This window comes from Chaetomium globosum, genomic scaffold (genome assembly GCF_000143365.1).
Source record: "Chaetomium globosum CBS 148.51 scaffold_4 genomic scaffold, whole genome shotgun sequence".
In the NCBI taxonomy this organism is placed as follows: Eukaryota; Fungi; Ascomycota; class Sordariomycetes; order Sordariales; family Chaetomiaceae; genus Chaetomium; species Chaetomium globosum.
Window position 1 is genome coordinate 2,571,944 of NT_165979.1, and position 26,329 is coordinate 2,598,272.

Genomic DNA, 26,329 nt, shown 5'->3' on the forward strand with positions numbered 1-26,329 from the left:
GGGGCGAACCGGACAAGACCGGGGGTGGTCAGGGTCAGGAACCTTCCGAGGGGAGAGGGGTAGAGGAGGAGGGGTAGAATCTCACGATCGAATGACATCTTCACAAGTACGTGCGGTGTTAATTCTCAGTTCTCAGGTATTTGCACAAGAAGATGGTCAAATGGTTTTTGACAATGGCATCAATGCTCGATATAACGGACTGCAACTGGAACAGGTGAAAGTGAGGGTGGGACGGGCGGAACGGGCCTCTCGGAGCTTAAATGAGGCGCCGTCTCCAGTGCGATCGCCTCGTCACAGATTCACCGAACTCGCAGCAGATGGAAAACCCCGGGGTATATCAGCCTAAGGTAAGCACCAACAGCAACGGCCTTTCCTTCTGGGTCCATACGCCTTAGATTATTCCTGGCCATACCGCGCGAAGTGCCGGATGACGAGCCCAACTTGCATCTGCAGTTTCCCCCATCCCGGAACCCCCACCTACCCCGCAGCCTGCGAGAGGGGAGCCCCGAGGGTCCATAAGGGGCTGATATTTTCCCCGCAGCAGATTACCTGCCCCGCCTTCAGGGGAGCCGTTCCTGGGGAAACGGCTCAAGCAAAGGGAAAAGGAGTAATAACACCCAAGTGTGCTCAGCACGGTTTGATGCTGGCAGAGGCAGATCCAAGGTATCAGCAGACCGGCGGGAGAGAAAGCGAGGGGAGTAGAGAATTGAGACTCGAGCATATTTCTTCTTTTCTTCCTCGTGCTTTGCTTTGTGTGCAGCTCCTTTCCAATACTTCCCGGTTTCTCTTTTCTTTCTGTTTTCTTTTCTTTCTTTCTTTTTTTCCCAACTCGGCCCCTGCCAAGAGTTGTTGCATGCTAAGGAGCAACAAAGGTTGAACTCAGCTGTATATTCCAATGGCACTCGATCTTTCGCCTTGACGGAATATAAAAGAGAGGTGAGCGGATTGAATCACTCCCGATGAAGGGATCGGGGCCAAGTATCACACCCTTCGGCCACCACCACCCCGCCGAATATCGGGGCTGGATCAGCCCGGTCATAACCACTGGGAAATTTGATATTCCATTCCACGTGGCTTCGCTGATTCTATTCCAAAATCTCCCCATATCATCTGCTCTGCCATGCCAAGTCATCTCGCGTTTCCATGTTCACAGACGGAGCAGTCACCCCGATCCAAGCTCGCCGAGCCCCTTACTCGGTCGGCAACACTGCCTCACCCCCTCCTGCCATATCGCCCCCCGCATTAACAGCTCGCCATCTCCCTCTCATGTCCAAACCAGCCACCGCAGGTTCATTTCCACGCACTCAGTCCGGCCCATGGGTCCTGCTGCCCCTGGTTAGGCCCTTGTCCCTGCCCGGGTATATGCTGCTGCGCCGACCCCGGCCTCCCCGCGTTCGGGTCACCATTGTAGTATCCCGCTCCATAATGTACCGTTTGCTGGGGCCCCAGTGGCGGCGGTCCGGGCGGAGGCGGAGGCGGCACAAAGTTAGGTGGGACGTAGCTCGCGTGCTGTTGCTGTTGCTGGATTGGTAATTGCTGCTGCTGTTGCGGTTGTTGATGCGGCATGGCAGCTGGGTTCCCGTAAGTGCTGTACCGCGACGGTTGGGAAAACGTGGTCTGCGTCGGTGGTGGGGATGCTGGACCGGGCCGCATGTGGCCAATATTGAAAGTCGATTGTGTTGGCGGGGGGGACGCCGGGCCGGGAATGCGGCCATGAGAACTGGGGTTGTAGGTAAAAGTCTGGCCCCCTGGCTGCTGCATGTATGACTGCGGGGCGGCGGTTTGCGTCGGTGGAGGTGAGCTGGGAAGCTGGTATTGCCCGGAAAAGGTCGTCTTGGGGTACATAGGTCCCGGGCTGAAAGAGAGGGGTGCAGGCGTCGGCCGTGACGAGGTTGGTTTGGGGGATGTTGCTGGCGGTTCCATCGACATGCGCTCCATCAAGCCTCTTATCCGTTCCTGCTCCATCGCAGCTTGCGCGCCCTTGTTCGCGGCCCGGTCCTGCTCGATCTGGTTGAGTAGTTGAGCGCCCTCGGATCGCCGGTTGTTGACGAAGGTCTCAACGTTCTTCTCAAGACTTTCGACCGTCTCCTTCATTTCCTTGTACCAGGTTTTCGCGCTTTGAAGGCCGGCCTCAAGATCCAAAAACTCCTGGTACGCCCGTTTGTACCTTCCGATCACCGCTCCCCTCTGTCGCTGGAACGACTCGTATTTGCTCTGCTCTGCCCGGACCCGTTTGTCCTGCAGAAGACCATTAAATGCGACAGTTAGCTCTCGCATCAAGGCTGCCTGCTTGTGGGTCGCCTGGACCAGACGGTTTTGGAACCCCCGGTATTTCTCGAGCTCCTGTTGGAATAACTGCTGCTCGTAGTTGGCGATGGACTTCTTGTTCAGGATCAATATCTGTGATATGTCGTCGTTGTGTGCCTAATGTATTTGGTTAGTTGAACACCCCTATTAGTCAGTTTGACGCCCAACATACCTTCTCCTTCAAGTCCTTGAGCACTTGAATGCGCTCCCGCTTGATGAGGTTCAACCTCTTCAGAATATCCTCTACCTTGGCGATTTGATCGACAACACTAGGCCCGCCATCGTCGAAGTCGGCATCGAGTAGGTTGGGTTCCGAGGAGGGGCTGTTGGCATTGCTCGATTTCCGTACCTTCTTCACAGCTCGTTGGAATAGAGCGTCGACCTCACCGTTCTCGGCGGCTGAACGCATTTCGCCGAACTCGGATTCGTTCTGCCGTAGCTTCGTGGCGAGTTGACCATCACTCCTCCCGGCTTCGTCTAATGCCTCCCGATAATTTCGGATATCACCTCTTAGTGTGGTGGTGAGCCGCGAGCTGGGTTGTTGCGTCCAATCCGACTCGTATTTGGACCTCATCTTCTCACACACGCTTTCCTCCATGTCCAATTGCTTGCTGCTCCTCTCCAAACACGCCACTATCGTTTGCTTCTGCGTATGTAGAACGTCGAAAATCTTGGAGGGATCTTCGTGGTCCGCCACATCGACACACCATGTCCTAAAGTCCTCGTCGGGCAAGATTTCCTGGTCGAAGCCGCCCTTCAGAACCTGTAAGGCGCCAGGTAGCCTCAGGTAATCCAGGCTTGCGGCCATCTCGCCGTTCGCAGTGTCTACCCTCTCCGTCTCTGCCCTCACCAGCTTCGCCTTCTCCTCATCGTACAAGCTCGCTGATTCGGTCACTGCTAGGGGAACGATCTTCGCAAACAGGTCAGGGCCCGTGATCCGTTGAATGTCCTGCCCCGCGTAAAGCTCGCTGACTGGGATTGGTTTCGCAGCCGGTAGTTTTGCTACTGCCGGTACTCCGGCCGCATCAGGCACCGGCTGGTGGTAAATAAAATCATTATCTTTGGTCAGTTCTTTGAGCTTTTGCTGAACCGTAGCCAGGTGTCTCTTGGTGCCCTCGGCTAGTGTAGCGCCACAGTCTGCTGTCAGGTTCGAGCTGGGCGGCACGGAGCTTGGAAAGTTGGTGGCAATTTTATTGGCTTCTCGCGCGTGACTCTCGGCCACCTGTAGCCGAGCGACGGCCATGCCGTGTGAGTTCGCGTCGTCGTCGGCAAGCGCCTGGTAGTACTGGGCAGTGGAAGCCATCAAGTTGAACTTGGCCTGTACCATCAGCAGCCATACCTTCTCGAATATTGCCTTGGTGACGTTTTCTTGTATGCCCTCGAGTGCCTGCCCATAAAGCGTCGCAGCTTGGCTTGCCAATTTCGCTAGGAGGCCAATCTTCTTCTGGTCGGCAATCTGCTTCTCCAGGAATACCTCCTGTGCTTGCGCCAACATGATGTTTATGAGAGCTTTTACCGTCTCCCTACTAAGATCGGAGGACGGGGCGTGGAGGAAGTTCTCGTTGATGTACGTAAACATGCCGGCCGAGGCTTGGAACGAGTGGTATGCCTGCTTGAGGCCTGCTTCTTCGGTTCGTGTCTGGTTGGCGGCGTGGCAAGACAGGACAGCTGAGATGTTGAAGATGATGGACGCTTTTTCGAACGCTAACGAGTACTGCGCCGTGGCCTTGTGTGTGAAAGCATCAAACCTGCACCAGACGGTGTTAGAACGCGGTAATACAAGGAGCCACGGAATGAGGGAAGGAATATTTACCAGGTGAAAGAGACCCTGATATGCTGTTCATCGACCGGAAAGCGCAGATCCAACAGTTCGAGCTGACCATAGTACCGGTATAGGAGGTCCCTCCCCGCGGTGCTGTCCTTCCCAGCTCCCCGCATGTCTTGCCGCAGCCGGTTGAGCGTGGCGCATTCCTCGGCATATCTCTCGGGGTCGTCGCCATACGTGTTTTGGATGTAGGACTTCAAAGGCGTGACCCAGTCAATCTCGTTGGTAGCCTTGAGAGGCACCGAGATCATGGGCGCTTGCGTCATCTTGGGCCAGAGTTTTGTGATGCGCGAAGCAGGACACCTAGGATGGTTTTGGGCCTCGCGCAACTATTTCGCCCACGGGTTTCCCACAATAAGAGAATTGTTCGGCCAGGTTGCGATCAAGAACCGCCTTGGGTGTCGGGCCTTGGGGTAATGTGGGCGTGTAGCTTCGTCGGGCGAGGCGGCGGGGACGTGGCCGCTGCCAGGGTTACGTTGAGGTGGATTTACTGGAAGGATTATCTCGTGGTTGACCAGTACGGGGGGTAGGTTATTATTCGTTAATGTTGCGCATGGTACCAACCTATTCTTCGGGTATGGCAGCGGATGAGGTGTGGGCTAGGCAGGAGGAAATCTTGGGCGGGCATATGGAATGGAAGCTGTCAGGATCAACGATTACGCCCAGCAGCGGAAGGCGGCAACTGGCGGAGGCCCTGCAGCAGGGGCATCCAGCAGCACATGCAGTGGGGACTCCCGCAAACGCTTGGCTGCCCCTCACTGTGGTCATGGAGGGAAGACCCCTGTCGGGATTCGGTCGGTTGTTAGCCGCAAGGAACCTACCTGAAGAGCCAACAACCTACTATAGGTATCTAATCCGCGCGTTTGGGGACGGGGATTGCGCGTCTATCAGGCAGACATCTTCATCGGGCGGAAACTGGGCAGCCGCTTCTAAACGCAGTGGCCATTTTGTGCGGCGCAAATTGGGCACTCGAAGCGATGCCGCAGACGTTACCTAACTGGAGTGGCTTGAGTGGTAACCATGCCGCCGCAGTCATCTTCCATCCCGCTTTCTTCGACGAGTGGAAATGGACGCCCCGCGGCAGAGACGGTTGCGTCCATCCCACATGAAGCCTACAAGCGCGCATTCGATGAGCAGTAATAGCTATCGTACGCCGTATCCATGATCTCCAAAATCTGGCTTGATGGACACCTAGGCTCATTTCTTCGTATTAAGAGATTGAGGGGTTCATCCATGGCGGGGGCGGGGTGACAACAGGCGCATGGTGACTCTAGTCAATCATCACCAAGAACAAGGCCCGAACCACCACCGCGCTTATTTAGCGTCTGCAGAGGTCCCATCTCTTCACACCGCCAGCAAAGAATTATGTGGCAGAGAGAACAAGAAGGGCATGGGACCCTTTTCGAAGAGCTGCCCCAACGCAAGGTAGGAGGGGCCACCCAACCAACGACCGATTGGCTCCGAGACATCCAGAAAGAAGCGCCGACAGACGACAGGGGTGTGGGGATGAATAGTCGAGGTATATTATAGATGATTCTCGAACCTCGCTCGTCCCAAAGCATGGTTGCGCAGCGGCCCGCTCTCCCAATCGCGCGCGGGGTTGAAATGCAGAGAGGGCGCTTGCATCTGCCCATCTCAAATGGTATCGCCGAGGACGACACGAGATTGGGCGAGGTTGATGGCGCTAGAGTTGGCATTGCATCTCGAACTGACCTGGACCTGACTTGGGAAAGTTGAAACTCTCCACAGTACCACCTAAGGCAATCATGCTGAAGTTACCGGGGTACTTTCATTTCGAGGCCGAGACCGTTGAGACTCATTTCACCGGCTGATACGGACTACAAAGTACAATGGCGGTTTCGCAAAGCCATCGTCGCCTTGTGCGCGCTGTGGCGGTTGTGCGGCCCAACCTGCGGCCCAACCTTGAACATGTTGTGCATCCGAAGTGCCGACGGGCGTTGGAGTACTTCGTAACTTAACTCCTCCATTTGCGATATCAGTAACCTTTATCCATACAACAACAACAACAACAACCTAAACCAGGTCGCTTGCAGGTATGTTTGCCCGAGCCCATTACAACAACAAACGCAACGTATTCCAGATCGACTCTTTGCTACCTACCCAAGGGAGCCAAAAGTAGAAATATTACCCAACACAGCCAATTGCACGGTATCTGTGACATCCCCATGAGCCCCTCGTCACGAATGCTACTATATACAATGGCTCCTGGCCGAAAAGTGCATAAGATAGATGTGCTCAGGCTCTTGGGAGCAAAGCACAAACCGGGGGAAATGCGCGTCGGCCTGCCTACAAGGACAGGTTGTCAAGATTCATAGGGTTTCCGGGGTCATTTTGAATGCCGAAAAATTGGAACCTGCAAATAGGGTTAGAACTAGGTCCTCATACATACCATAGGAAAACGGATAGAGTAGGTAGGCCACTCACCAATCTTCCACGTTAAGGGTCGCCGGTACAGGCGGCTGACCGTGTACCGAGCCAGTGCTCCAACTATCGCTCGGGCTTTGCCCGTCGACCATGGGTACCTCGAACCCATGCCACATGTTGGGGTTCTGCTGGCCTTGGAAAGAACCCGCCATACCCTGCTGCATCATCGGATTTTGCTGCATCGGGCTACCATCCAACCCTCGCTTGGGTAGGGCCTGGCCAAATACATTCTGACCGCCGTCCATCGGTTGCCCTTGCATGTTCTGGTTTTGCATCTGCGCCATCATCTGCTGCTGGTCAAGGTTCTGTTGTGCTTGCTGAGGTGATATTGGTTGGAACAGTGGAGCGTGAGCACTCTCCGGGAATAGCTGATCGGGTTGGAAGTTCTCCCAAACGGCTTGTGACAGGTTCGGCGAGTTCCTTGTGACAAGATAGAGATCGGGAGGGGTGCCAGGGATCGAGAAAGAGGGGTTGAAAGGGGTTGCCGGTCGTGTATGCGGCCGCGAGGCTGTCCCTCCCATAAAAGTGTCGCCGTTGTTGCGCGGGTGCGGCGATGCATGGTTGGGAGGCGGCATCGCCCCAGCCGCTGATTCGTTCTTGGAGGCCATACTTGGTGTCTGTGGTCTTGAGCGCTCGTACGATTCTTGCGGCTGGGGTGTGCTCACGCTGAAGTCGATAGCCATCTCATCGTACTTGCGCTTCTGCTCCTGTGCGTAACGTTGTTGCTCTAGTTGGGATAGGCTTTGTTGTGCCTTGCGGTGCCGTTTCCCAGCTGCCTTCTGAAGCCTTTCTTCAAGCACTTTGTTCCCTAGGATGGATTCGAAAAGTGTGTGGACCATTTTCCCGACAAGCCAGACCCTAGAAACGTCCTTCAAGGCGCTCATGCATGTCTCGTATCCGGTCCTGGGTGACTTGCTGAATCGTCGGCACTGGTGATCTCATTTGATAGACGTGCATGATAAGGGCCGAGAACAAGCTATACACGACAAAGGCCGGGGCAGTATTCGAAGCTCTTCGCGAGTGGAAAGGTTTTCGATAATGGATGTGATCATGCCAGCCGCCTGGAAGGCAATGTTCCGAGACGGATAATGGTCGTCCCCAAACTTCTGGGAGCCACTCGGTGGCATATGCGCGCGATGAAGCAGGCAAAGGGTGGTGTAGTAATTTGAGTGAAGTAAGGCCGACCAAAAGTGGTGCCTCGGCACCTCCCAGTATACCAACTTGGGACAGTTTTGCAGCCAGTCGGCAAGCGCCATGTCGCTGTGGGTAAGGTCAATAGGATTGTGTCTACGCCCCTTTGCGGCGACTGAATACTGCTGCGAGAGCACGAGACCCATGATCTCGCAGAGCTTGACGTATTGTAGGAAAAACTGCACGTGGATCGGATCCGGAGGGTACTCGCTTTGTCGATCGGGTTCATCCTCCACAAAGTCGTCCTCGGTCAACATCTCAACATCCGAGTCGTCCAGGTTGATATGGCAAGGCCGCCCCAGGGCAACGGCCACCGACCGATCCCTCGTGAACAGTGTCCACCAAATCCGTTTCCATAGCCTCTTGTCCGACTTGCTGAGTTGTGACCCCTCCACACTGCGGTGCATGCCTGAGCCTTGCGCAACGATCGTTGCCACCCGAGTCCAGTAGAAGACATTCTTAGTGACATCCTCGGGGCCCTCCCAATACCAGCCCATGAGCAAAAGAGACTGGACGATGGTAACCCGATCGTCCTCATAGTTGGCGTCGTATAGGGCCTTGGCCCTTTTGTAAAAGGTTAGGGCAGCCGGCGTCGAAGAACCGTTCGCATCCATCAACTGCGGATTCGTGCAGACGCGCGACCCAGCGAGCATCATAGCCTGAAGCAAGAGGAGCGAAGGAGGATTCTTCGGGTCCTTGTAACGTCGCAAGAATTTCGTCTTATTGATCACCGGGACGATCGGATGTATCCATTTGAAGTATGAGTCGATCAGCTCATCGCAAAGGAGCCGTGGTGGAAGGAGAAAGGCGCCTCGGTGGTGTAGGATCTCGATCTCGACGTTGTCCAACTCGGTCAAGCGCGCTCTCGATCCCCTAATGTTTTCTGGTAGGGGGTAGTGGACCACGTCCCCGTCGTTTTGGCGGTCGTGGACCAAAAGTGTAAGGTTGGAGGACTCGCCCAAGTAGGCGACTCTTCCGGCCTCGGTAATGGGTGCCCTCGTGAACTTGGGCTTCATGACGAGGTCCATGTAGCTGGCAAGCGTGGCTTTATCAAATTCCTCCTTTTTCTGTTGCTCAACCTCGATGTTGGCGGTCGAAGGGGTGCCCTCGTGGGTGTGATAGACGGCCGGAGGTCGGGTCCCGCTCGGGAACGTGGCCGTGCCAGGCGGAAGCGGTGACCTATCTTCCTCTCCTCGTTCGCTGTCGTTAAGTTAGCGTCACGGCCAACAGCATGGGGACAGCAACATCAAGCGACTGAGGGATGGGCCTGAGCAGAGGGAAGCGACGGGCATGGAGTTGCCGGTATGGCGCAACGGCTAGGGGGAAGGGAATCCTGATGTACCTATCTGAGTCCCTGGAAGGCGCGGCATTGGCCTGGGCCTTCTTTCGTTTTGGCTGCGGGATGCGACATTCGATCTGGAAGGCGACACAATTGGTACACGGAACGCCGAGATTCGCGGCATCGCAGCGGACCTGCAGAAGTAGATGTGAGCATCCACATCATAAACGAAACACCAAGCATGAAGGCCGGGTGGATCTGCGGCTGCAATGGGCTGAGGGTATCCGTACTTTGCGGGCATGGCATGTCTGGAAACGGTGACTGGTCAGCTTCGCGGTCCTCAAGATGCCGGCGGGCGGATGAGCCGAGGCACGATAGGCGAGGCTGTGGTAATCGCAGTCGAGCCTCGGAGGGGTCTTCTCTAATCCACCGCACAACCCGGCTCCCAACCAAACATAAATTGCGCTGGATAGCTACTCACCTCGCACGCTCTCGAGGCTCGTTGTCTTCAATTTGTGGAAAAGACTAGGTTAGCGCAACCGACACCTGCTTGCCCCGCCCGCCGCAGGAGCCGACACCAACAGGACCAACCTTCGGAAACTTAGCTGCCCCGCCGTCGTGGTTGTCGTCGTCGTACCTGCCGGCGCAGATGGAGTGGCCGAATGTTGTGAAGGCGATGTCGACGACTGTTTCGCCGGCGTGGACTCGGTAGGGGGGCTCGACACCGGATCCATCTCGGCAACAGCGGAGGGGCACACACCAACTGACAAGTCGGGCGCCTACCTAGTTGTTTCGTTTTGGGATGACAGTAGGCTGGAATTGGAGAAGGAGAGATGCGCGGCGGGCTCTGGTCGTGGCAACCGATTGAGCCGGTGCTCCCGTCGTGTTCCGCCACCAAGCTCCTCTGATCGTCCTTTTCTGGAGACGGAGTTCGGGTTGTTCGAGTCTCGCGAATCTCTACGCTCGGCCGCAAATCTGGTTATTTGCGCCGGGATATCAGCATGGGATACAACACAGAATAATGATGTGAGTTGTTTATGAGTATTGCGCTTTTGGTCTCGAAATGTGTTGCAGAACTTTTACGGGCAGAATTGTTTGATATGTGGATAAAAGCGACCGATGATGGTATTTGCGACTTCGATCGGTTGCAGCATGCTAAGCCGGTCGGCGCGCAAGCATATTGGAGGGAGGGCGGGTGTCCACTGCGGCGGTGCTACCAACCCCGGATTCCAGCAGCCTTTAACATAAGCCGCGCAGGAAGGCACCTTGGGCCAGGCCACCTACCTGGGCTGCGAACGGAGCCTTCTTGGGTTTCGAGCGATTATTAGCTTGGCTCCTGGCTCGACAAGGAGTCACCTCCTGCAGATTCCTGACTTAGTCCACTTGGCTCGACGAGTAATCCCCACAAGGAGATTCTCGGATGCCCCTTCACATCATGGTTCATCTCTTCACGTCTGACGGTGCAGCATGGTTCAACCCCTCAACCCCTCCGCGTCAGCTAGGGGCAGCAAGGGGCAGGTCTCCCAGTCTTGCCACAATGATGCGCAAAGGGGGAAAGGGCCTGGGGCATCCTCACAACTTGCATGTGACAAAGTCATAGCCAAGTGGCAGAAGCACATTACAAAAGAGGGCGGAGGACTGGACACACCGGGCCAGCTGTCAGAATTCGGCGGAAGTTGCTTTGGACAGGGGGGAGCCGAGATTTCTGGCGGCAGGGTAGGCCCAATCGGGAAACAACGGCCGAACGATGAATCCGGGGAACTCTTGGCAACCTTGAAATCTCGGCCTGCGCTCCGCTGGCACGAGACTCTCTGTCTCATTGCGGATGCACAATGTCATTTCAGCTAGGTACTCCCATCGGTATCGTGGTATCTAAGGTATATACAAACGAGCACAGAAATGGATCAATTGAAAACTGAACAACTTAGCCTCTTTGGCAGCCCCAGTTCAAACCCATTAGAAAGCCTACCAGAACCGGAGGGCACACCTTATGCTCTAGGAATAGCTACGATGATAAACCATTCTCCTCCGATTCAGTCTCCGACAGTTTAAATGGCTAATAAATATCCGTACCCGACAACTCGAAGGCCAAGTTACGGAGCTTAGGTCGGCAAATGCCGGGCAGAGTGGAGAGATTATGGGAGGGAATGACAAGTCGGTACCTCGGAAACGTTGAAGCCGATCTCAAAGTTTCCCAGTTTGGCCTCACACACCACTGGAAGTCGTTAGAACGACTGGCTTAACTTACCCCGCGAATCCCCTCACGCTAGGGATCCGTCGACCAACAAGTTCCCTTTCCCCAGACATCGGGACGATAAAGAATCGGGCAATCGTCCCAGCTGCGGGCCGCTTCCGTGGCTAATGCATCGGACACACTTACGAGCCCGGTTATCTCCGCAAAAGTCCCATCATGGAGGAGGAGACGTTCCTTTTGTGGTGTAACTCTGACATGTAACTCTGATCTGCCCTACCTGCGGAGCCTGTCACTGGCTGTCACCCTCCCTATTGTCGGATGTGCTATGATCGCATGGCGCTTGTGAATTGACTAATAGACACGTGTGGAAACTGCCAAAGGTGGGATTATGTTGGTTCGATGGGAGAGTTTTAGACATCTAGAAACATAAGTCAAATGCAGCCAGCACGTTATCAAGAGGCAGTGTCTGGAGAGAAGCGGAAATAGTGCTTACAGCTTATGCAAGTCGTTCAGCAGTCGTCGGCCTCGGTATGTATGTAGGAAAAGACTTACATGTGATTCTGATTCATGTATCTGTTTGATCATACCTGTCTGGGGCAGCTGAACACAACATGTTTCATCACAACCACAGAACATCTTTCAAGAAGTGACATTATATTTTTCCCATCTACCGGTCTAACCGCCCCCCGCCCGCGCTGTAAAACAAATAGCCGTTTGTATGGCACCAGATCGTAACACATCTAGAATCAATATATCCACTATCATTATCTCCAACACCCCTATTTACCGCCAGAACCCGCCCCACCATCCCGCTCTGCCTCAGTCTTCTCCAACAACACCTCCGCCACAGCCCCCTTTCCCACCGCCCTGTCCACGTCCTCGCTCACCTCGACACCAGCAATAAACATGGCGCTGACACCCTCGAGGGCCGCCACAAACACACACAACAAGCTCGCAATGACAAAGTGACTGATGGTAGACCCAATCTCCAGCCACGAGCCCTCGTCCTTGACGACCCAGAAGAAGTACAGGGTCAAGATGTCGCTGATAGCCATGACAACCATGAACAGCGCCGACGGCGCGACACCCAGGCGCTTGTTGAGGATGCCGAGGTTGGCCGAGATGAGGGCGAAGGGGATCAGCAACTTAAGGATGAGCATGGCGCCTTGCGAGAAGGGGTCGAAGATGGGGATCAGGCGAGACACGCTGTCGAGACTGAAGGATGACACGGACGCCACGTTGCCCGTGCTGAAGAAGGCCGCCTGGAAGAGGACGAAGAAGAAGAGGGCGACGCGGGCGTCGCGCAGGGTGAGCGGGCGGAAAGGAGACGGGAGGGTTTGTGACGTTTCGAGGTTATGCGGTTTGGCCGGGCTGGGCGCGCTGCGGGCCGCGCCGTTGGCTGACGACGAGGGAAACTTGTAGATGGCATGTTCCAACCGGACCCAGCTGACGAGCACCGCCGAGAAGGCGATGTAGAAGAGTCCCTCGTACGAGATGGTTAGGATGACAAAGGTAGGGGCACAAGTGAGGAAGATGACCAGAATCCTGTGCATGTAATGGTTGTTGGGTTTCGCCCGGTACGCCAGCGGCATCAGCAGCGAAACAACTATTTCAACGTTAGCAAAGCCCCTAAAATCTACTGTTGACCAGAAACCTACCAAGAACAACCCAGCCCATCACCTGGTTGCCACGGGGAAGGCCCTGGTTGGCTTGCATAGACAAAGCGCTAGAGCGGGTGACAAGCGCAGCAAGGAGGGTCAAGCCAATCTGGATGCCCACCAACGTCCTTGAAACGTGGTTTCTTGGAGACGAGGGCTTCTCGGACCAGCCAAAGTCCGAGAGAACAAAATCTTCTAGAATTAGGTAGATAATGCCAACGAGGACCATCAATGCGCCTCCGAGCATGCTACGGTGATATTGGTTAGCTTAGCCTAGGAGTGTCTCGGGGGAACTAACATCATGTTGACATCCTCGGTCGTCATGGCTGGCGGAAGTAGTGTGAAGGTGCTCATGGCTATGCAGGATAGGAACCATGTGATTGACAGGGCCATATGTTGCCGGAGGAACGAGAAGCCATATGCAATAGGCCAAAAGGCGCCAATAACGAAGAGTATTGTCAAGATTTCGCGGTGGATATAGCCCAAGGCCTGAATTGTTAGTCCACATGCCCGGGTATGGAGTCAGAGAAAGGAACTTACCAGTGACTCGATGATCCCAACATAAACGGCGCAGTTAAAGACCAACGAAACAAAATTGCTGCTTGACTTGATGTGCCCGAACAATTCCTTGCGGCCCTCTGTCAGACTCTCCCGCCGGGCATACACCTCTTCCCAAAAGAATACGGGGAAGAACGCATATGCGTAGTAGGTTAGTGGCGACTTGGAGATGGCAAACGACGCGTAGAGCGCCGTCAAGGCAGAAGTCGAAATAATAGTCCCAATTAAGGTTCTCGAGGGTTGGATGCGTCCGTGCAACACATGGAGGTCGATGACGGTGGTGAGGGCATATGCTACCCATCCCAAATAACCAATAGTGATGAGAGCCCTCAAGAACAGCCAATCATAAGTCTGCAGATATCTGAGACCACCAAGTCCAACCTTCAGAAGAGCGGCCGACTCCTCAATGGCCTCCTCATAGCTGCCGGTTTCGATGAGCTGCCGGATGTGCGCTACCCGGCTCTCGGTCGCCATTCCTTCGTCGCTCAGGGGCTCGTACGGTCTGTACCTCAGCTCCGTGAGTTTCTTACCCTCCTCTTTGACTCGGTACTGTTCGAGTATCCCCTGTGCGTTGACAAGCGATGCCTCGGCTTTCTCTTTGAGGCCAGCTGTCAGGAAGGAGAGTGGCAGTTCGCCGACCGAGTTCGCCGGAAACTCGGTACCAGCGAGATATGCCATAAGAGCAGCAACATCGGCTTGTTCGACATCGTGCCGCCTAATATGATCCAAATTCCAATCGGAAGAATATTCGTCGTGTCCTGGCGCGACCTCTCCTGGGTAGAGCTGGGGCTTGGCAACCCCGGAACCCCACGCAATGAGAGGTGTCCGGGTATTGTCCGGGTGGCCGTCACCATGATTACCCCAGTCACTCATGCCATGGTCGGCCGTGAAAACGAAGGCGGTGCGGTCGTCGGCATAGAAATCTTTCATCAACTCTGTGATCTCCTGAACACCCTTATCAACCACCTTGATGTTGTTGAGGTACTCCTTGGAGTATGGCCGGAACGAGTGTCCAGTGGTGTCCAGCCCCAGCAAGTGGAGGAAGAAAACGATCCTGTCCTGTCTCAGCGCATCGTTGAGCGTCTTGTTAGTACGAGCCTCGGCGAACAATTCCTTGACGTGGTCGAACACCCAGAGATCCAGCGCAAACCCATCCAAAGAAAAGTCCTCGAGCTCAGCACCGTATGTATAAGCGTCCACTCTGCCCGGTACGGCACCCTGCTCGAACATGGGCAGAATGTCGGGGCTGCCCCAGCTCCAAGTGTGCCGGCTGCGGTTAAACACGCTGTCAAAATTGACAGGGTTCAACTTCCAACCCGTAGTAACCGCAGAGACATCCTCGTACAGACCGGCAATGAGAGCCACATGCCCCGGTCTGGATTCGGTTGGCACACGCGTGTGTGAGACACCAAATGTCCCTTCCCCCAAAACTTTGGACCTTAAAAAGGGAGCAAGGGGGCGCGGAACAAGGTCATCGTCGGATTTAGGATAGGGCTCGGGGTGCGATTGGAAGGCTTTATCGGCTCGTAATCCGTCTCCTAAATACAACAACCCCATCAGCAAGTGGCTCGTTTGTTAGGACAGGACTTCTCTTGCTTCACGAACCTACGAAGAGCACTAGACGATCTGCGGGTGGTGGGGTCGACGCTGGCCTTTCTATTTGGAACAAGCGCATGCCCGAAACAATGGGGCTGACAAAGTAGATGTCGAAGATGGAGAGTATGTACACTAAATGGAAGACGACGGCAATGGCCAGAAACCGGAAACGCGGAAACGAGGCCATGATGGCTGCCCTCGGGATGCGCCGCGTCTCGGACGGGCGGCTTGTAGTTTGTTGAGCTTAGAGCAAAGAACGCAACAAGAGTCGTGACATGAACAGACTCTAGCTGGATTAAATGGGGAAAATGGCAAATCTAAGGCGAGGCATGGCGCATTGTTGAATGAATGGGATGGAAGTTGGTGGAGGAAAGAACCCTTGTGGACAGGAATCGAGATGGTGGAATAAGGAGATTGCGGTGGGGGGGCCAACAAGCACCTTGAAGACCTTGAAGGTCCCATCGAAGCTTTTGTCGCGTCCCGGCCCCATATTTTAGGCTAGCGAATCACTGAAGGCGTGTTTGACACAGGGGCTGCTGCAGGGGGCTTTAACACCTGAAGGTCCAGCCCGGCGACCAGGGTTTTATTGGAAAGAACGTGACTTCGCGCTTTGGAGCGAAGCCGCGTCGCGACTTGTCCCTCACCAGGTAGTTATCACCAATCCAATTCCATTCTTCATTTCACGGACGACCCAGGCTTTGGTTTCTGAGATAGTCAGAACAACATTGCAGAACCACCATGGATAGCTACAACAAATTCCTGGCCGAGAATGTCCTAACTGAGGATAAAGTGGTATGGATCCTATTTTTGCACAGCGATATCACGAACATCTATGTTAGGCATCATCATCGACTAACCAACCGGAACCGGTTGCATAGATTACATATCGGGTTTTGAGCCAGGCGCTACAGGTTCATGTCAATACAGCAAAACAGTACGAGTTTATTTTTGAACTTGTAACTAAACTTCAACTAATACTGCCTAGGATGCTCTATGAATTTCACAGAAACCAAAATGCGAAACGTCCTGGAGCTGTGCATGCCACGTACCTAGTGTATGGCACTAAGAAGGCTACAAATCCACCATCAGAATCTCAGGATGGGGCAGATGGTGACATTGAGATGTCAAGCTCGGCAATGGAGGTCGACTCCCTGACCGAAGTTGTGCCCGCATCCGTACTCTCTCTTGTCCCTGAAGACCAACTCAAAGGTTAGTAGCTAACCCAAACTTGCACTAAAACCAGCCTTCTAACTGAAGTTAAGACACTCTTGCGGACTACGAGGAGGTCACTTCGATTCACGTCTACAGCATTGCACCTCACCCGACAAAGGTCAGACCACACAGCCCCGAAACTCCTTCCACGCCAATGATTGACCATTTCATAGGATATGGCCCTGCTAGTTGATGCCGCCAACCAAATGCTTACCCCCACTACCAGTGAGGATGTAAAACATACTGTTCCCATCACCAACCCTTGGGTGCGTCGTAGAGAACGACAAGGGGCTGCTCTCCGGGCTGCCGCTGCCGCTGCAGTAGTGAAACCCCCAACAAAGCCCGCCTTTCCAAATGTCAAAGAGGAGTCGAAGCCTACCCAACCTATCCAGGAGGCGGCTCCGAAGCCTTCCACCTCTGGGCCCACTAAGAAACCCGCACCGTCCTTGAAACGGGGTGGTAATTCCGGGATCATGCAGGCGTTTTCGAAAACGGCAACCAAACCAACCAAGGTTAAGAAGGAAGCAGAGGTTGCGACTCCCAGTAGTGAGGATTCGAGCATGCAACCCTTGTCCGATGACGGAGAGGATGACGAGGAGTTGCCACAACCGAAACCGCGGGCTGGGTCGGGATTTAAAACTAAGAGACAGAGGGAGGAGGATCTTCGACGGATGATGGAAGAGGATGACGAGGAAGAGGAAGTCGAAGAGAAAGAGGAGACGCCCGAGGAGGAACCAATGGAGGAAGAAGAACCTCCGGCGCCGGAGCCTGTGAAAGAGGAGGAGGCGGAAGTCGTTACTGCTTCTACTGATGGCCGGCGGCGCGGCAAGAGGCGGATCATGCGCAAGAAACAGATCATGGATGACCAGGGGTATCTTGGTACGTTGCCAATCCAGTCCACACCCCCAGCCTTTAATGCTAACGTTCTGTCCCAGTCACGATTCAAGAACCTGGATGGGAGTCTTTCTCGGAAGATGAGGCGCCCCCACCGACCAAACCCAAGACCACGAGCGCAGCTTCGTCTCAGGCTGCAAAGCCAAAAAAGGGTGGTCCGAAGGGCCAGGGCAACATCATGGCTTTTTTCTCCAAGAAGTGATGTTGACTGCTATGGGTAGTAGATAACTAGCACATTGTTGCCCGCCGCTACGCTTACAATGGGGATGTTTACTTTTGACAATGGTTAGTGAGAACTTGGGCGCCGAGATCGTTTGGCCTCCCCCCACATCGACAACATGAGATGATGATAGAAGAAGCCAAACACCCGTCTTCTAAGTTCCTTAGGCACCATGCTGTTGTTCGGTTGGATGTTTCAACCCCGGTCGGGGGGGCTCAGCGTACATTCGGTGGTTCGGTACCAGCCAGGACCCTGACCCGCCCCGCCAAGCCGGTTCGCGGGGCCGAAACACCAATCTCAGAACAGCTTAACCTTAACCTCCCCGAACGACGGGTTACTTCGTCCCTGCTACGAGCACCCACTGCCGTGCAACATCAATCTGTCCCTGCGACTACCCTGGGCTTCTCTTGACTCCCCTTTTCTCACTGCGACCACCTTCCAGGTCTGCCTTGACAACCCCGCAGGGCGGAATTGACAGGGATGGCGCCGGACTGGTGAAGCAACGGGCTGTGCTAATTACCGACCTTGAAGTACCTACCATATCTATTGTGGCTCGAGTCTCGGTCGTCGGGGTGCAAGGCACTTTGTATTTCCTATTGCTCTTCGCTTGAAACAGTTTGCAACGCACAAGCTTAGGCAACATGTATCGTTTCTCATGGTACTCCCTCATCACACCGTTACTGGCGACGGTGACAGCACAAGGTCGGGATGACAACCAACAGCCATTGGCGAACACGTTCGACCATAAAGCTTGTCCAGACTACGCCAGCTATGCTGCCTTCCCCCAGTGAGTCGCACTGCGTCGCCAGCAGCCCGGCGATTTTACGGCCCTAACATGGAAGCTAACAATGCAAAGTCCCCCCCTCACCAAGGGGCCCCTCAAACTCCCCTTCCAACGACCCAACCCCCGCTGTCGGACGTTCCACTCAGATGCGATTGAAAAAGTCATCAACGATATCACCTCCCGAATGAAGGACCCCGACCTCGCTCGTCTGTTCGAAAACGCCTTCCCCTCTACCACCGATACAACAGTCAAGTTTCACACGGATGGGAAGGATGAGAAGATCAAGCAGAAGCTACGCAGCCGGAAGGAGAAGGATTCTTGGGTTGACGAGGGGGAATGGGCGGGGCCTCAGTCTTTTATCATCACGGGCGACATCCTGGCCGAGTGGCTGCGGGACAGCACCAACCAGCTGAAGCCGTACCAGGCGCTGGCGACAAAGGACCCAGCCATCTTCAACCTGATACTGGGCGCCATCAACACGCAGAGCGAATACGTGATTCAGTCCCCATACTGCAACGCCTTCCAGCCACCCCCCATTTCCGAACTCCCCGTGAGCTACAATGGGCAGGACGACGCCGTGCACCCAATCTACGAGCCCACTGCCGTCTTCGAGTGCAAGTACGAGCTCGATTCGCTGGCCCACTTCCTCGCCTTGGCCAACGAATTCCACCGCCACACAGGTAGCAGAGACTTTCTAAATCCGCGCTGGTACAAGGCTGTGGAGACAGTTCTCTCCGTCCTCGACGCTCAAAGTCAGAGCACCTTTGATTCGGAAGGCTCCTACCGGCAAAACGCCTACACCTTCCAGCGCAATACCAACACGGGCACCGAAACCCTCAACCTCGAGGGTATCGGCAACCCACTGAACAATGAGACTGGCCTCATCCGCTCAGCATTCCGGCCCAGTGACGATGCGACCATCTTCGGCTTCTTCATCCCGGCCAACGCGCAAATGGCCGTGGAGCTGAAGCGGACGGCCGCCATCCTCCGGAAGTCCACGGCGTCGCCCACCGACGCCCAGCTGGCGCAGACGCTCGAGGACTGGGGTAAGCGCATCACTGACGGCATCCACGAGCACGGCGTGGTTAGCCACCGCAAGTACGGCGACGTTTTCGCCTACGAGGTCGACGGCTACGGCAGCTCCCTGCTCATGGACGACGCCAACTACCCGAGCTTGTTGGCCCTGCCGCTGATGGGCTTCGTCGCCGCCGATGACCCGACGTATCAAAACACGAGGCGCATGTTGTTGGATAAGGCTGGGAATCCGTACTTTCTGACCGGACAGGCCTTCAATGGGATTGGAGGTAGGTTGTTCTCTTTCTGATGCTGGGTGGAGTGGTTATGGTGGCCGTCCTAAGTGGTGATCGACTCGGCAACTAACTGGCTATGTGATAGGACCGCATATTGGCCTGCGGAATGCGTGGCCCATGAGCCTGTTGGTGCAGGCGCAGACGTCAGATGACGATGAGGAGATTATGGGGTGCTTGCAGCTAGTGCTCAACTCGAGCCTGTTGGGGCTGATCCATGAGAGCGTCAACGTAAATTTCGTCCACTCGTACACCCGTAAGTTTTGTGCTCGGAGGGCATTTGCTGCGGTGTTGCTGACTTGAGCGCGCTTATTAGGGAGTTGGTTTGCCTGGGCCAACGGAGTGTTTGCCGAGACCATATTGAACTTGGCGAAACGGAAACCCCATTTGATATTCGAGGATTCGAAGCCGTATGAGTTGTAACTAGCTGACTCAAGTAAGGGATAGTGTTACGTTGGTCTTGGGGTTGTTCTGACGATTTGAAGGGGAGAATGGTGCATTTTCTACTCGGCAGATTCCGCAAGCACCCGCAGGCATTGGTTTTAACCAGTTTCTTGTGAGACTCGGCGTAGGTGGTTCGTGGTAACAACGCATACTGCTACTGTACGCAGGAGCATCAACAGCACGTTGGTTCTCGAGAACAGTCGGCCCAGTCCCGACGGCTCTTGATTTTGTAACGAAAATCGGTCTGTACCAGAGCGTGAGAAGTCCGATGGCAGACAATGCTGAGGGTTAACCTTCGAGTGGTCTATCTGTAACCCTTCCCTTCCACGCCGCGGTAAGTATCTAGTCCTTTACGTATTGATTGACCGCCAAATCCTACAATCCGGTCCTTTTCGTAACATGCCATCCCTCGCCGGAGCCAATTTGGCTGCTTCTCCTCTTTAACCCGTAGGATGTCTTGGCGGTCAGAGTAGGTATATTAGATAGGTAGTCATCATATCCGCTTCCTCTGTGAAGTCAGTCACGACAACACTTACCATGAACACGAACTCTTCCGCTTCTCCACCAAACCCTCCCGGGAATGCGTCGTTTGATATCCGCCACCGCTACGGCAAGCCATCTCACCCCAACGCGGTAAATGTACCGCCCAATGCCGTGCATATAGAGAATGTCTTGTTCCGCCACCCTGGCTATCCCGACACACATAACATCCTGTTCTCTCTTTCGGCCCTTGACGGCCCCGGTGGCGTGCATCATGAAACTGCGCGCATTGCCTGCGCATTGCTAGCTAACTCGCGATGGGATGGCTTTCTATCTACAACTCGTGATGGCCCTGCCACCCTCGCAGGTCCCGACGATGTTTTAACCCGGTCGAGCTATTACTTTCGGTTACCTGACAACGGTAATAGTATAGATATACCTTGGTTGACACTTCATCCCAGCTAATGGTTTCTTTTCTCGGATGCAGTTGATGAAAGATACACTATTGTGCCAGACTTTGCATCCTTTCGCTTTCCCCACGATAATCTCCCCCCTTCTTGGCTCCATCCCAGCTTGATTATTCCTAAAGCAACAGCCCATCAGGCTCGGGAAGCAGGTTTCGCTAACATAGTCCTGGCACGCGACATCTCCTGTCGGCTGACGAATCATTCACTGGTTATAGAGAGCGCACTTCTCATTCCGCGAACCGAGTTTTCCTGGTTTGCCGATAACGCCATGTTCCGTTACGCCCTCTGGAGTGACTGCGTCACGACCGACGACCCGCTGGATGTTGTGCTGCTCCGCTCTGATATACACGCGCTCTTCGATGCACGACGTTTCTTCCTGGGTGCCCAAGAAAGGGGCGTGGGTCAGCCACGTCTCGTCTGGGAGCCCCAGTGATGAGCTTCCAACCCTCTACCTCAACGTAGAGCTGCAGCCATTGAAGGAGGTCGCGGTCGAGTTTCTCTTAGCGCGTTTCGCTTGGGCGATCTTTGCGCGATGTACCTTCATCCTTCCGGGCCCCTTGGTGCGCAATCTGCTAGTGGTGCGAACCCACACTCTCGACCAGACAGTGCGCGAGATGTCGGGAGACCAGTACCTAGCCGAGTTTAGGCCACGCAATACGAACAGCTTGCAGAGTAGGAACAAGAGTCCCAAGAAAAGAACACGGGTCAGTAGCGCGCTCGAAGATGATGATGAGATGGAAGGTAGCGAGGATGAGTTCTGGGAAGAAGAATCTAGGGGTCGGCCGCTTAGGAGATGATGAGAAGAAACTCGTGATTTGTAGGTATTGCTATGGCTAGTTGGGCAGTCAATCGAAGGCAAGGTAATGGTGCTTATAAGGTTTATCTGCTCTATAATTGAAATTATTATACTTTTTATAAGGTTTAGTCCCTAATAACTACCTATTGACTTATCTATAATGTCTACCTAGCTAAGGTACCTGGCCTATACTATATACTAATTGTACGTGCAAACGAGCGCTGCTCAACTCCCCTATCCTCAATGATACTCTCTTTCCTCCTTCTCTCTTTTTCTCTGCCTTTTGCTTCTTTTTCTCTTCTTATTTTTTTCTCGTTCTTTTAGCCCTACTATACAAAAAGGTCGCTAACTACTTACATCGTCAAGTCTTCAATAAAAATATTACTATGGGTATCAGACAAGTCACAGGGGGCTCAGTTTTAAGAGACTGATATAAATCTTACAGGATCTCTCAAATCGCCAATGGACATGGGAGATGGGAAGTATAGAATTCCTTCAAAGTCTAGGATCTACCTCTGGCAAAATTTACTGCCATCTCTTTTATTAACGTCGTCTTGTCCCCTTCTAACCCTCAAAACAACCCGACGCCGTTAACTCAGCGAGGGTCGCCCTTACACAGTACACTTCTTAGTCGCTCTGTATCTCCTTGGCCAGTTCCTCCACCAACCCAGCAATCTTATTTGACACCACGGTCGTTCTGGGAATCTCGTGCCCGCCGCCGTGGTCGTACATCTTCCTCTTGTCACAGAAGTACGCCAGCTGCCAACTGGCGGGCCACCGCGGGTCCTTGCCGCCCGAGATATGCACCGTGGGGATCCGGATGCGCAGGTCTGTGGGCATGGTGGTGTAGTCGAGCCCAAACACGTCCCCCTCGTCAGGGATCTCCTCCGGGTCATGCAGCAGGTCGGCCACATTATCCCACATGCCCACGCCGTGCTGTATCAGCTCCGGATTCCCCGCCATCGCGGCCAGCGATCCGGTTCGCTGCCGTAGCAGGTCGCTCGTCATCTGGTTGAGCCGCTCGGCCCGCTGCGAGACCTCGACATCGAGGTCGGCCAGAGCGGGCAGCGGCAGGCCGCCGCAAATGAAGACGGCGGCTTTGAAGGGGACCGGCCCCCAGCGTGTGGTGCGCGCGTGGTAGAGCAGGTAGCTGCCGATGAGCGCGCAGCCCTGCGAGAAGCCCATGAGGATGTCGAAGGGCCCGTGCTTCTCGAGGTAGTTGTCGAGGAAGGCGTGGGCTCGGCGGATGTGGTCGACTGAGGGGGATTCCCACCACGTGAGGTGGTTGGATGTGAAGAAGACGTCGGTGGCTGGGGCCGGGGCGGCGCTGAAGGGCGCGTCTAGGAATTCGAAGGTGAAGTTGGAGTCGGGAGCGAGTTTGCTGCGGAAGGCGGCTGGGGGTGGTGGGTTAGCGAGTTCTTTGAATTGGGTGATGGGAGCAAGGCCAGCAATGATGGCCCATGGGTTAGGAGGAACGCACCCGTCTGTGTCTTGAAAATGTGGCCGCTTGTTCCCATGCCGTGGAGGCCAAGCACTCGGATTTTCTTTGATTCGCCTGCCATGTTGACGGTGTGACTGTCTGCTCTAAGTTCTAACGCTGGCTTGGGTTCGATTGTAGGTGTCCCAAAAATCAGTGCGACCTCGATCCGGCAATTCCGAGAGCTGCTGGAAGGTTGGAATTCTGGGAAGGAAGCTCGAGTAAGCACGGATTATTAGAATCCTAATTATTCCGTCGGCTTCAATTCAAGATTGAATTCCAGTCCGAGTTTGCGTTGACGTTTGCTTCATCACAAAATAATTTTAGGAAAAAAATCAGAAAGAACGACGGGAGCTATTAACCCACATGGTACGGGACGGCTTGGTAAGCACATGTAAACCTTTCGAATATTGGCTACGGGAAGTTGCGATACGGAAAGAGCTACGAGCATTGCTAGGTACCTACCTACCCAACGAGCCGACACCATCGGAATCCATTTGGAGACATCCGGAGCAATGAGAAGTGGGCCCTGCACTTTCCTCGCCGTTTGGTATCGGACTCCGAAAGCGGGATCGGATGGACAATTCCATGGAGCTGGCACCCGATAGGTTCGAGGAGCGTGGGAGGCAGCCGAGTACGCATGCAGGTACAGATGACGGAATGGTATTAGGCCGAAACGCCACGTTCTCCGCCCTTGTATACTACAAGCGTAGAGAGCAATCAGTCCTCTTATGGCTGTATATAGCATCCATGACGTTTCTCCCGGCTCTCATTGACAGTGTCAGGGTTAATCATTAGGATTGCTGACCATTCATAATTTCGTCCCGAGCTTGTATTGTTGTGAGTATCTTGGACTCCCGCCGCTGAAAAACTTACAAATGTCTAGTCATTTCAAAAGACCCCAGGCTGACATGTTTAGTTGTCGTGTTCATGCCAAAATACAAAAGGCGGCAGCATTCCTTGCAGCCTCCCATCAACAAGTAAATTTCCAGTCGACATCCTCCCATCCTTGCCTCCGCTTGATCACCACGGCGCCTCCTCGCGCATCCCCGGGAGGCTTAGCAACAGCTTCCCCTATGGTCGACATCCCCAATCTGACGTTCGCCTCGTCCAGACCCTGCAGCTCGAAGCCTATCACCAAGGCGGCCACGAAGCCGAGATTCTCGGCGAAGGCGAAGTTGCGCCCCGGGCACAAATGTTTGCCGCCCCCGAAAGGAATATAGGATTGCTTCTTCGCACGATCGAACTTATCCTGCTCCTTGAATCGCCTAGCATCAAACTCCAGCGGGTCTTGGCCCCAGACATCCCCTGAGTGATGCATGGCCTTGACGGACCACATCACGTCCACGCCGGCTTTGAAAAGATGTTGATTTCCCACTGAATCAGTGAGCACGGTATCGTGAACGACGCGCCGGGTCCCGATGGACTGGTTGCCGAGTCTGATGGATTCGCGATAGCAGCTGACCAGCACCGGCGCGTGGCCTTCCAGCTGTGAGATATCCAACGTGGCCAGACGGCGCTGTCCGCCTTCGCGGTTGCTCAGCTTGACAAGTGATAGTGTTTCGCGCCGGATCTCCTCGACTACGTCCGGTCGTAGCCACACGTTGGTGACGAACCAGTACAGAGTGGGAATGGTGTTGGTGGTGGCGACAAAGAGCAGCGCCATCTCTAGCCTTCCAATCTCCTCTTCCGGAAAGCCAAACTCCCGAGCTGTGCGGGCCCGAACTTTGAGGACCTCGGCGGTGTCGGGCGCTTCGTCCTTCTTGCTCATATACCAGGGTACCAAAGCTGCCATGACCTTCTCACGGTTCACGTATGCTTTGCGGGCGATCAGCTTTGGTATGATGCCAAGGAAAAGCGGTTGCATATTGCCCTCGAATTCCCTATCACACGGCAGCTTAGCACTCCCAAGTTTTAGTCATGAAGAGAATAGGATCAGCTTACCACAGCGCATCGACCAGCGAAGGATCCTGGCGAATGGGATTGTCTTTGCCGTAGAGACCCTCAGAGGTCGCCGTAGTCATGAAATACAACAGCCACTTGTACAAGTTGTCGATCTTCAAGCCGTCCGAATCCATGTCGTTCAGGTGGTCGGCGATATAATCGAGGGCTGTGACGTTCATACGGTGCAAGTACTGGCCCTGCATAGCGGCTTTGATACGCTGCATCGTGATTCCGGCAGCTGACGTTTCGATGTCGTGGTCCGGACCCCAAAGCTTCTCCATCGCTAGATTAGACAGACCAAAGACGCGTTGGGCAAACTCCATGGCCAGCACGTCAAAGGTCAAGTTCTTGTGACGCATGGCGGAGTGTATCATTGGTGTATCCCATAACACGTAGACTTTCCCATTGAGCATAGGCAGCGTCGCAGCAGCCACCGGCTTCCTTTGTGACTTCCTGCTACCAGTTAGTCACCGCTTGCTGGTTTGGGGGTTGAGCTAGCATACCGAAGCGCTTCGAAATAGTCCACACCGTGCCGGACCAGCCCCACGATATGGCCCACAACCGGAATGCTTGGTTTCACAGCCGGAGGCTCACGAGGGTCGATCTGAGGTGACGCGAACCTAAATAGGAGCGACACGAGGACGACGACGGTGGTGATGCCGACACATTGCGCCGATGTCAGGTTCGCGACCCGAATTTGCCCCAAGGAGCCCGCCACTCCGTCCAGCCACACCCTATTGGGTTCCGCGGCTGCAGATGCCATGATTGTTGGAGTAAGTATGAACTCCAGCGGCTGACCGGCGGCTCAGATCGCCAAGCTTGTGTGGGCGTTTTTATCCAAGCAAGCTGATGAGCGGATGACTAATGAAACCTCAGCCCCCAGATCAAACCGGGCGAAAGCCAATGGAAAGGACACGCTCGGATTGGGTGGCCGAGTCGACTCGGAATTTAAGACCAAGGAGCCACAGGAAAACAGGCTGCCTGAACGAAGTGATTCGTTGCTTTCTCGACTAAATGCGGTTGCCGACATGGATGTAAACAGTGGGTACGCCGCACAGTCCTCAATCTCATCTCCCAGAGTCCCTTGCAGTTAGCGATTCAACAGCCAACAAGAGGATGCCCATCCTGAGGTGTACTTAGCAATGGAAGGCTTATAGTAGATTACGGCCATTCGATGTTCTAAGGTAGGACATAGGGCAGAGCGCCTAGGAACTGGGTTAGTTAAGGTTACATAGCCGAAAAAGAAAAGAA

The 26,329-nt window shown here is 54.4% G+C and overlaps 8 protein-coding genes across 8 annotated transcripts; 3 read left to right on the plus strand and 5 right to left on the minus strand.

The window, feature by feature from the left end:
- Nucleotides 1–1,290: 1,290 nt before the first annotated feature.
- On the minus strand, nucleotides 1,291–4,398 carry CHGG_04565 (uncharacterized protein; the record flags this gene model as incomplete). Its single annotated transcript, XM_001223778.1, has 3 exons — nucleotides 1,291–2,400; nucleotides 2,480–4,055; nucleotides 4,121–4,398. The coding sequence occupies 3 exons, from the start codon at nucleotides 4,396–4,398 to the stop codon at nucleotides 1,291–1,293; spliced, it is 2,964 nt and encodes a 987-aa protein (XP_001223779.1).
- A 2,175-nt stretch (nucleotides 4,399–6,573) lies between these two features.
- CHGG_04566 (uncharacterized protein) lies at nucleotides 6,574–9,781 on the minus strand (the record flags this gene model as incomplete). The annotated part of the gene is made up of 5 exons (XM_001223779.1): nucleotides 6,574–7,435; nucleotides 7,562–8,968; nucleotides 9,242–9,355; nucleotides 9,529–9,553; nucleotides 9,685–9,781. 5 exons carry the CDS (start codon nucleotides 9,779–9,781, stop codon nucleotides 6,574–6,576), a joined length of 2,505 nt encoding a protein of 834 aa, XP_001223780.1.
- Nucleotides 9,782–12,020: 2,239 nt separating this feature from the next.
- On the minus strand, nucleotides 12,021–15,240 carry CHGG_04567 (uncharacterized protein; the record flags this gene model as incomplete). The annotated part of the gene is made up of 6 exons (XM_001223780.1): nucleotides 12,021–12,847; nucleotides 12,900–13,147; nucleotides 13,198–13,388; nucleotides 13,440–14,832; nucleotides 15,063–15,113; nucleotides 15,185–15,240. The coding sequence occupies 6 exons, from the start codon at nucleotides 15,238–15,240 to the stop codon at nucleotides 12,021–12,023; spliced, it is 2,766 nt and encodes a 921-aa protein (XP_001223781.1).
- Nucleotides 15,241–15,791: 551 nt separating this feature from the next.
- On the plus strand, nucleotides 15,792–17,361 carry CHGG_04568 (uncharacterized protein; the record flags this gene model as incomplete). The annotated part of the gene is made up of 6 exons (XM_001223781.1): nucleotides 15,792–15,845; nucleotides 15,932–15,987; nucleotides 16,060–16,262; nucleotides 16,316–16,383; nucleotides 16,439–17,144; nucleotides 17,201–17,361. 6 exons carry the CDS (start codon nucleotides 15,792–15,794, stop codon nucleotides 17,359–17,361), a joined length of 1,248 nt encoding a protein of 415 aa, XP_001223782.1.
- A 659-nt stretch (nucleotides 17,362–18,020) lies between these two features.
- On the plus strand, nucleotides 18,021–19,945 carry CHGG_04569 (uncharacterized protein; the record flags this gene model as incomplete). Its single annotated transcript, XM_001223782.1, has 5 exons — nucleotides 18,021–18,166; nucleotides 18,236–19,467; nucleotides 19,559–19,726; nucleotides 19,787–19,814; nucleotides 19,918–19,945. 5 exons carry the CDS (start codon nucleotides 18,021–18,023, stop codon nucleotides 19,943–19,945), a joined length of 1,602 nt encoding a protein of 533 aa, XP_001223783.1.
- Nucleotides 19,946–21,129: 1,184 nt separating this feature from the next.
- CHGG_04570 (uncharacterized protein) lies at nucleotides 21,130–21,294 on the plus strand (the record flags this gene model as incomplete). The annotated part of the gene is made up of 1 exon (XM_001223783.1): nucleotides 21,130–21,294. The coding sequence occupies one exon, from the start codon at nucleotides 21,130–21,132 to the stop codon at nucleotides 21,292–21,294; it is 165 nt and encodes a 54-aa protein (XP_001223784.1).
- A 990-nt stretch (nucleotides 21,295–22,284) lies between these two features.
- CHGG_04571 (uncharacterized protein) lies at nucleotides 22,285–23,219 on the minus strand (the record flags this gene model as incomplete). The annotated part of the gene is made up of 2 exons (XM_001223784.1): nucleotides 22,285–23,051; nucleotides 23,138–23,219. The coding sequence occupies 2 exons, from the start codon at nucleotides 23,217–23,219 to the stop codon at nucleotides 22,285–22,287; spliced, it is 849 nt and encodes a 282-aa protein (XP_001223785.1).
- An 888-nt stretch (nucleotides 23,220–24,107) lies between these two features.
- CHGG_04572 (uncharacterized protein) lies at nucleotides 24,108–25,841 on the minus strand (the record flags this gene model as incomplete). The annotated part of the gene is made up of 3 exons (XM_001223785.1): nucleotides 24,108–25,017; nucleotides 25,079–25,531; nucleotides 25,582–25,841. The coding sequence occupies 3 exons, from the start codon at nucleotides 25,839–25,841 to the stop codon at nucleotides 24,108–24,110; spliced, it is 1,623 nt and encodes a 540-aa protein (XP_001223786.1).
- Nucleotides 25,842–26,329: the final 488 nt, after the last annotated feature.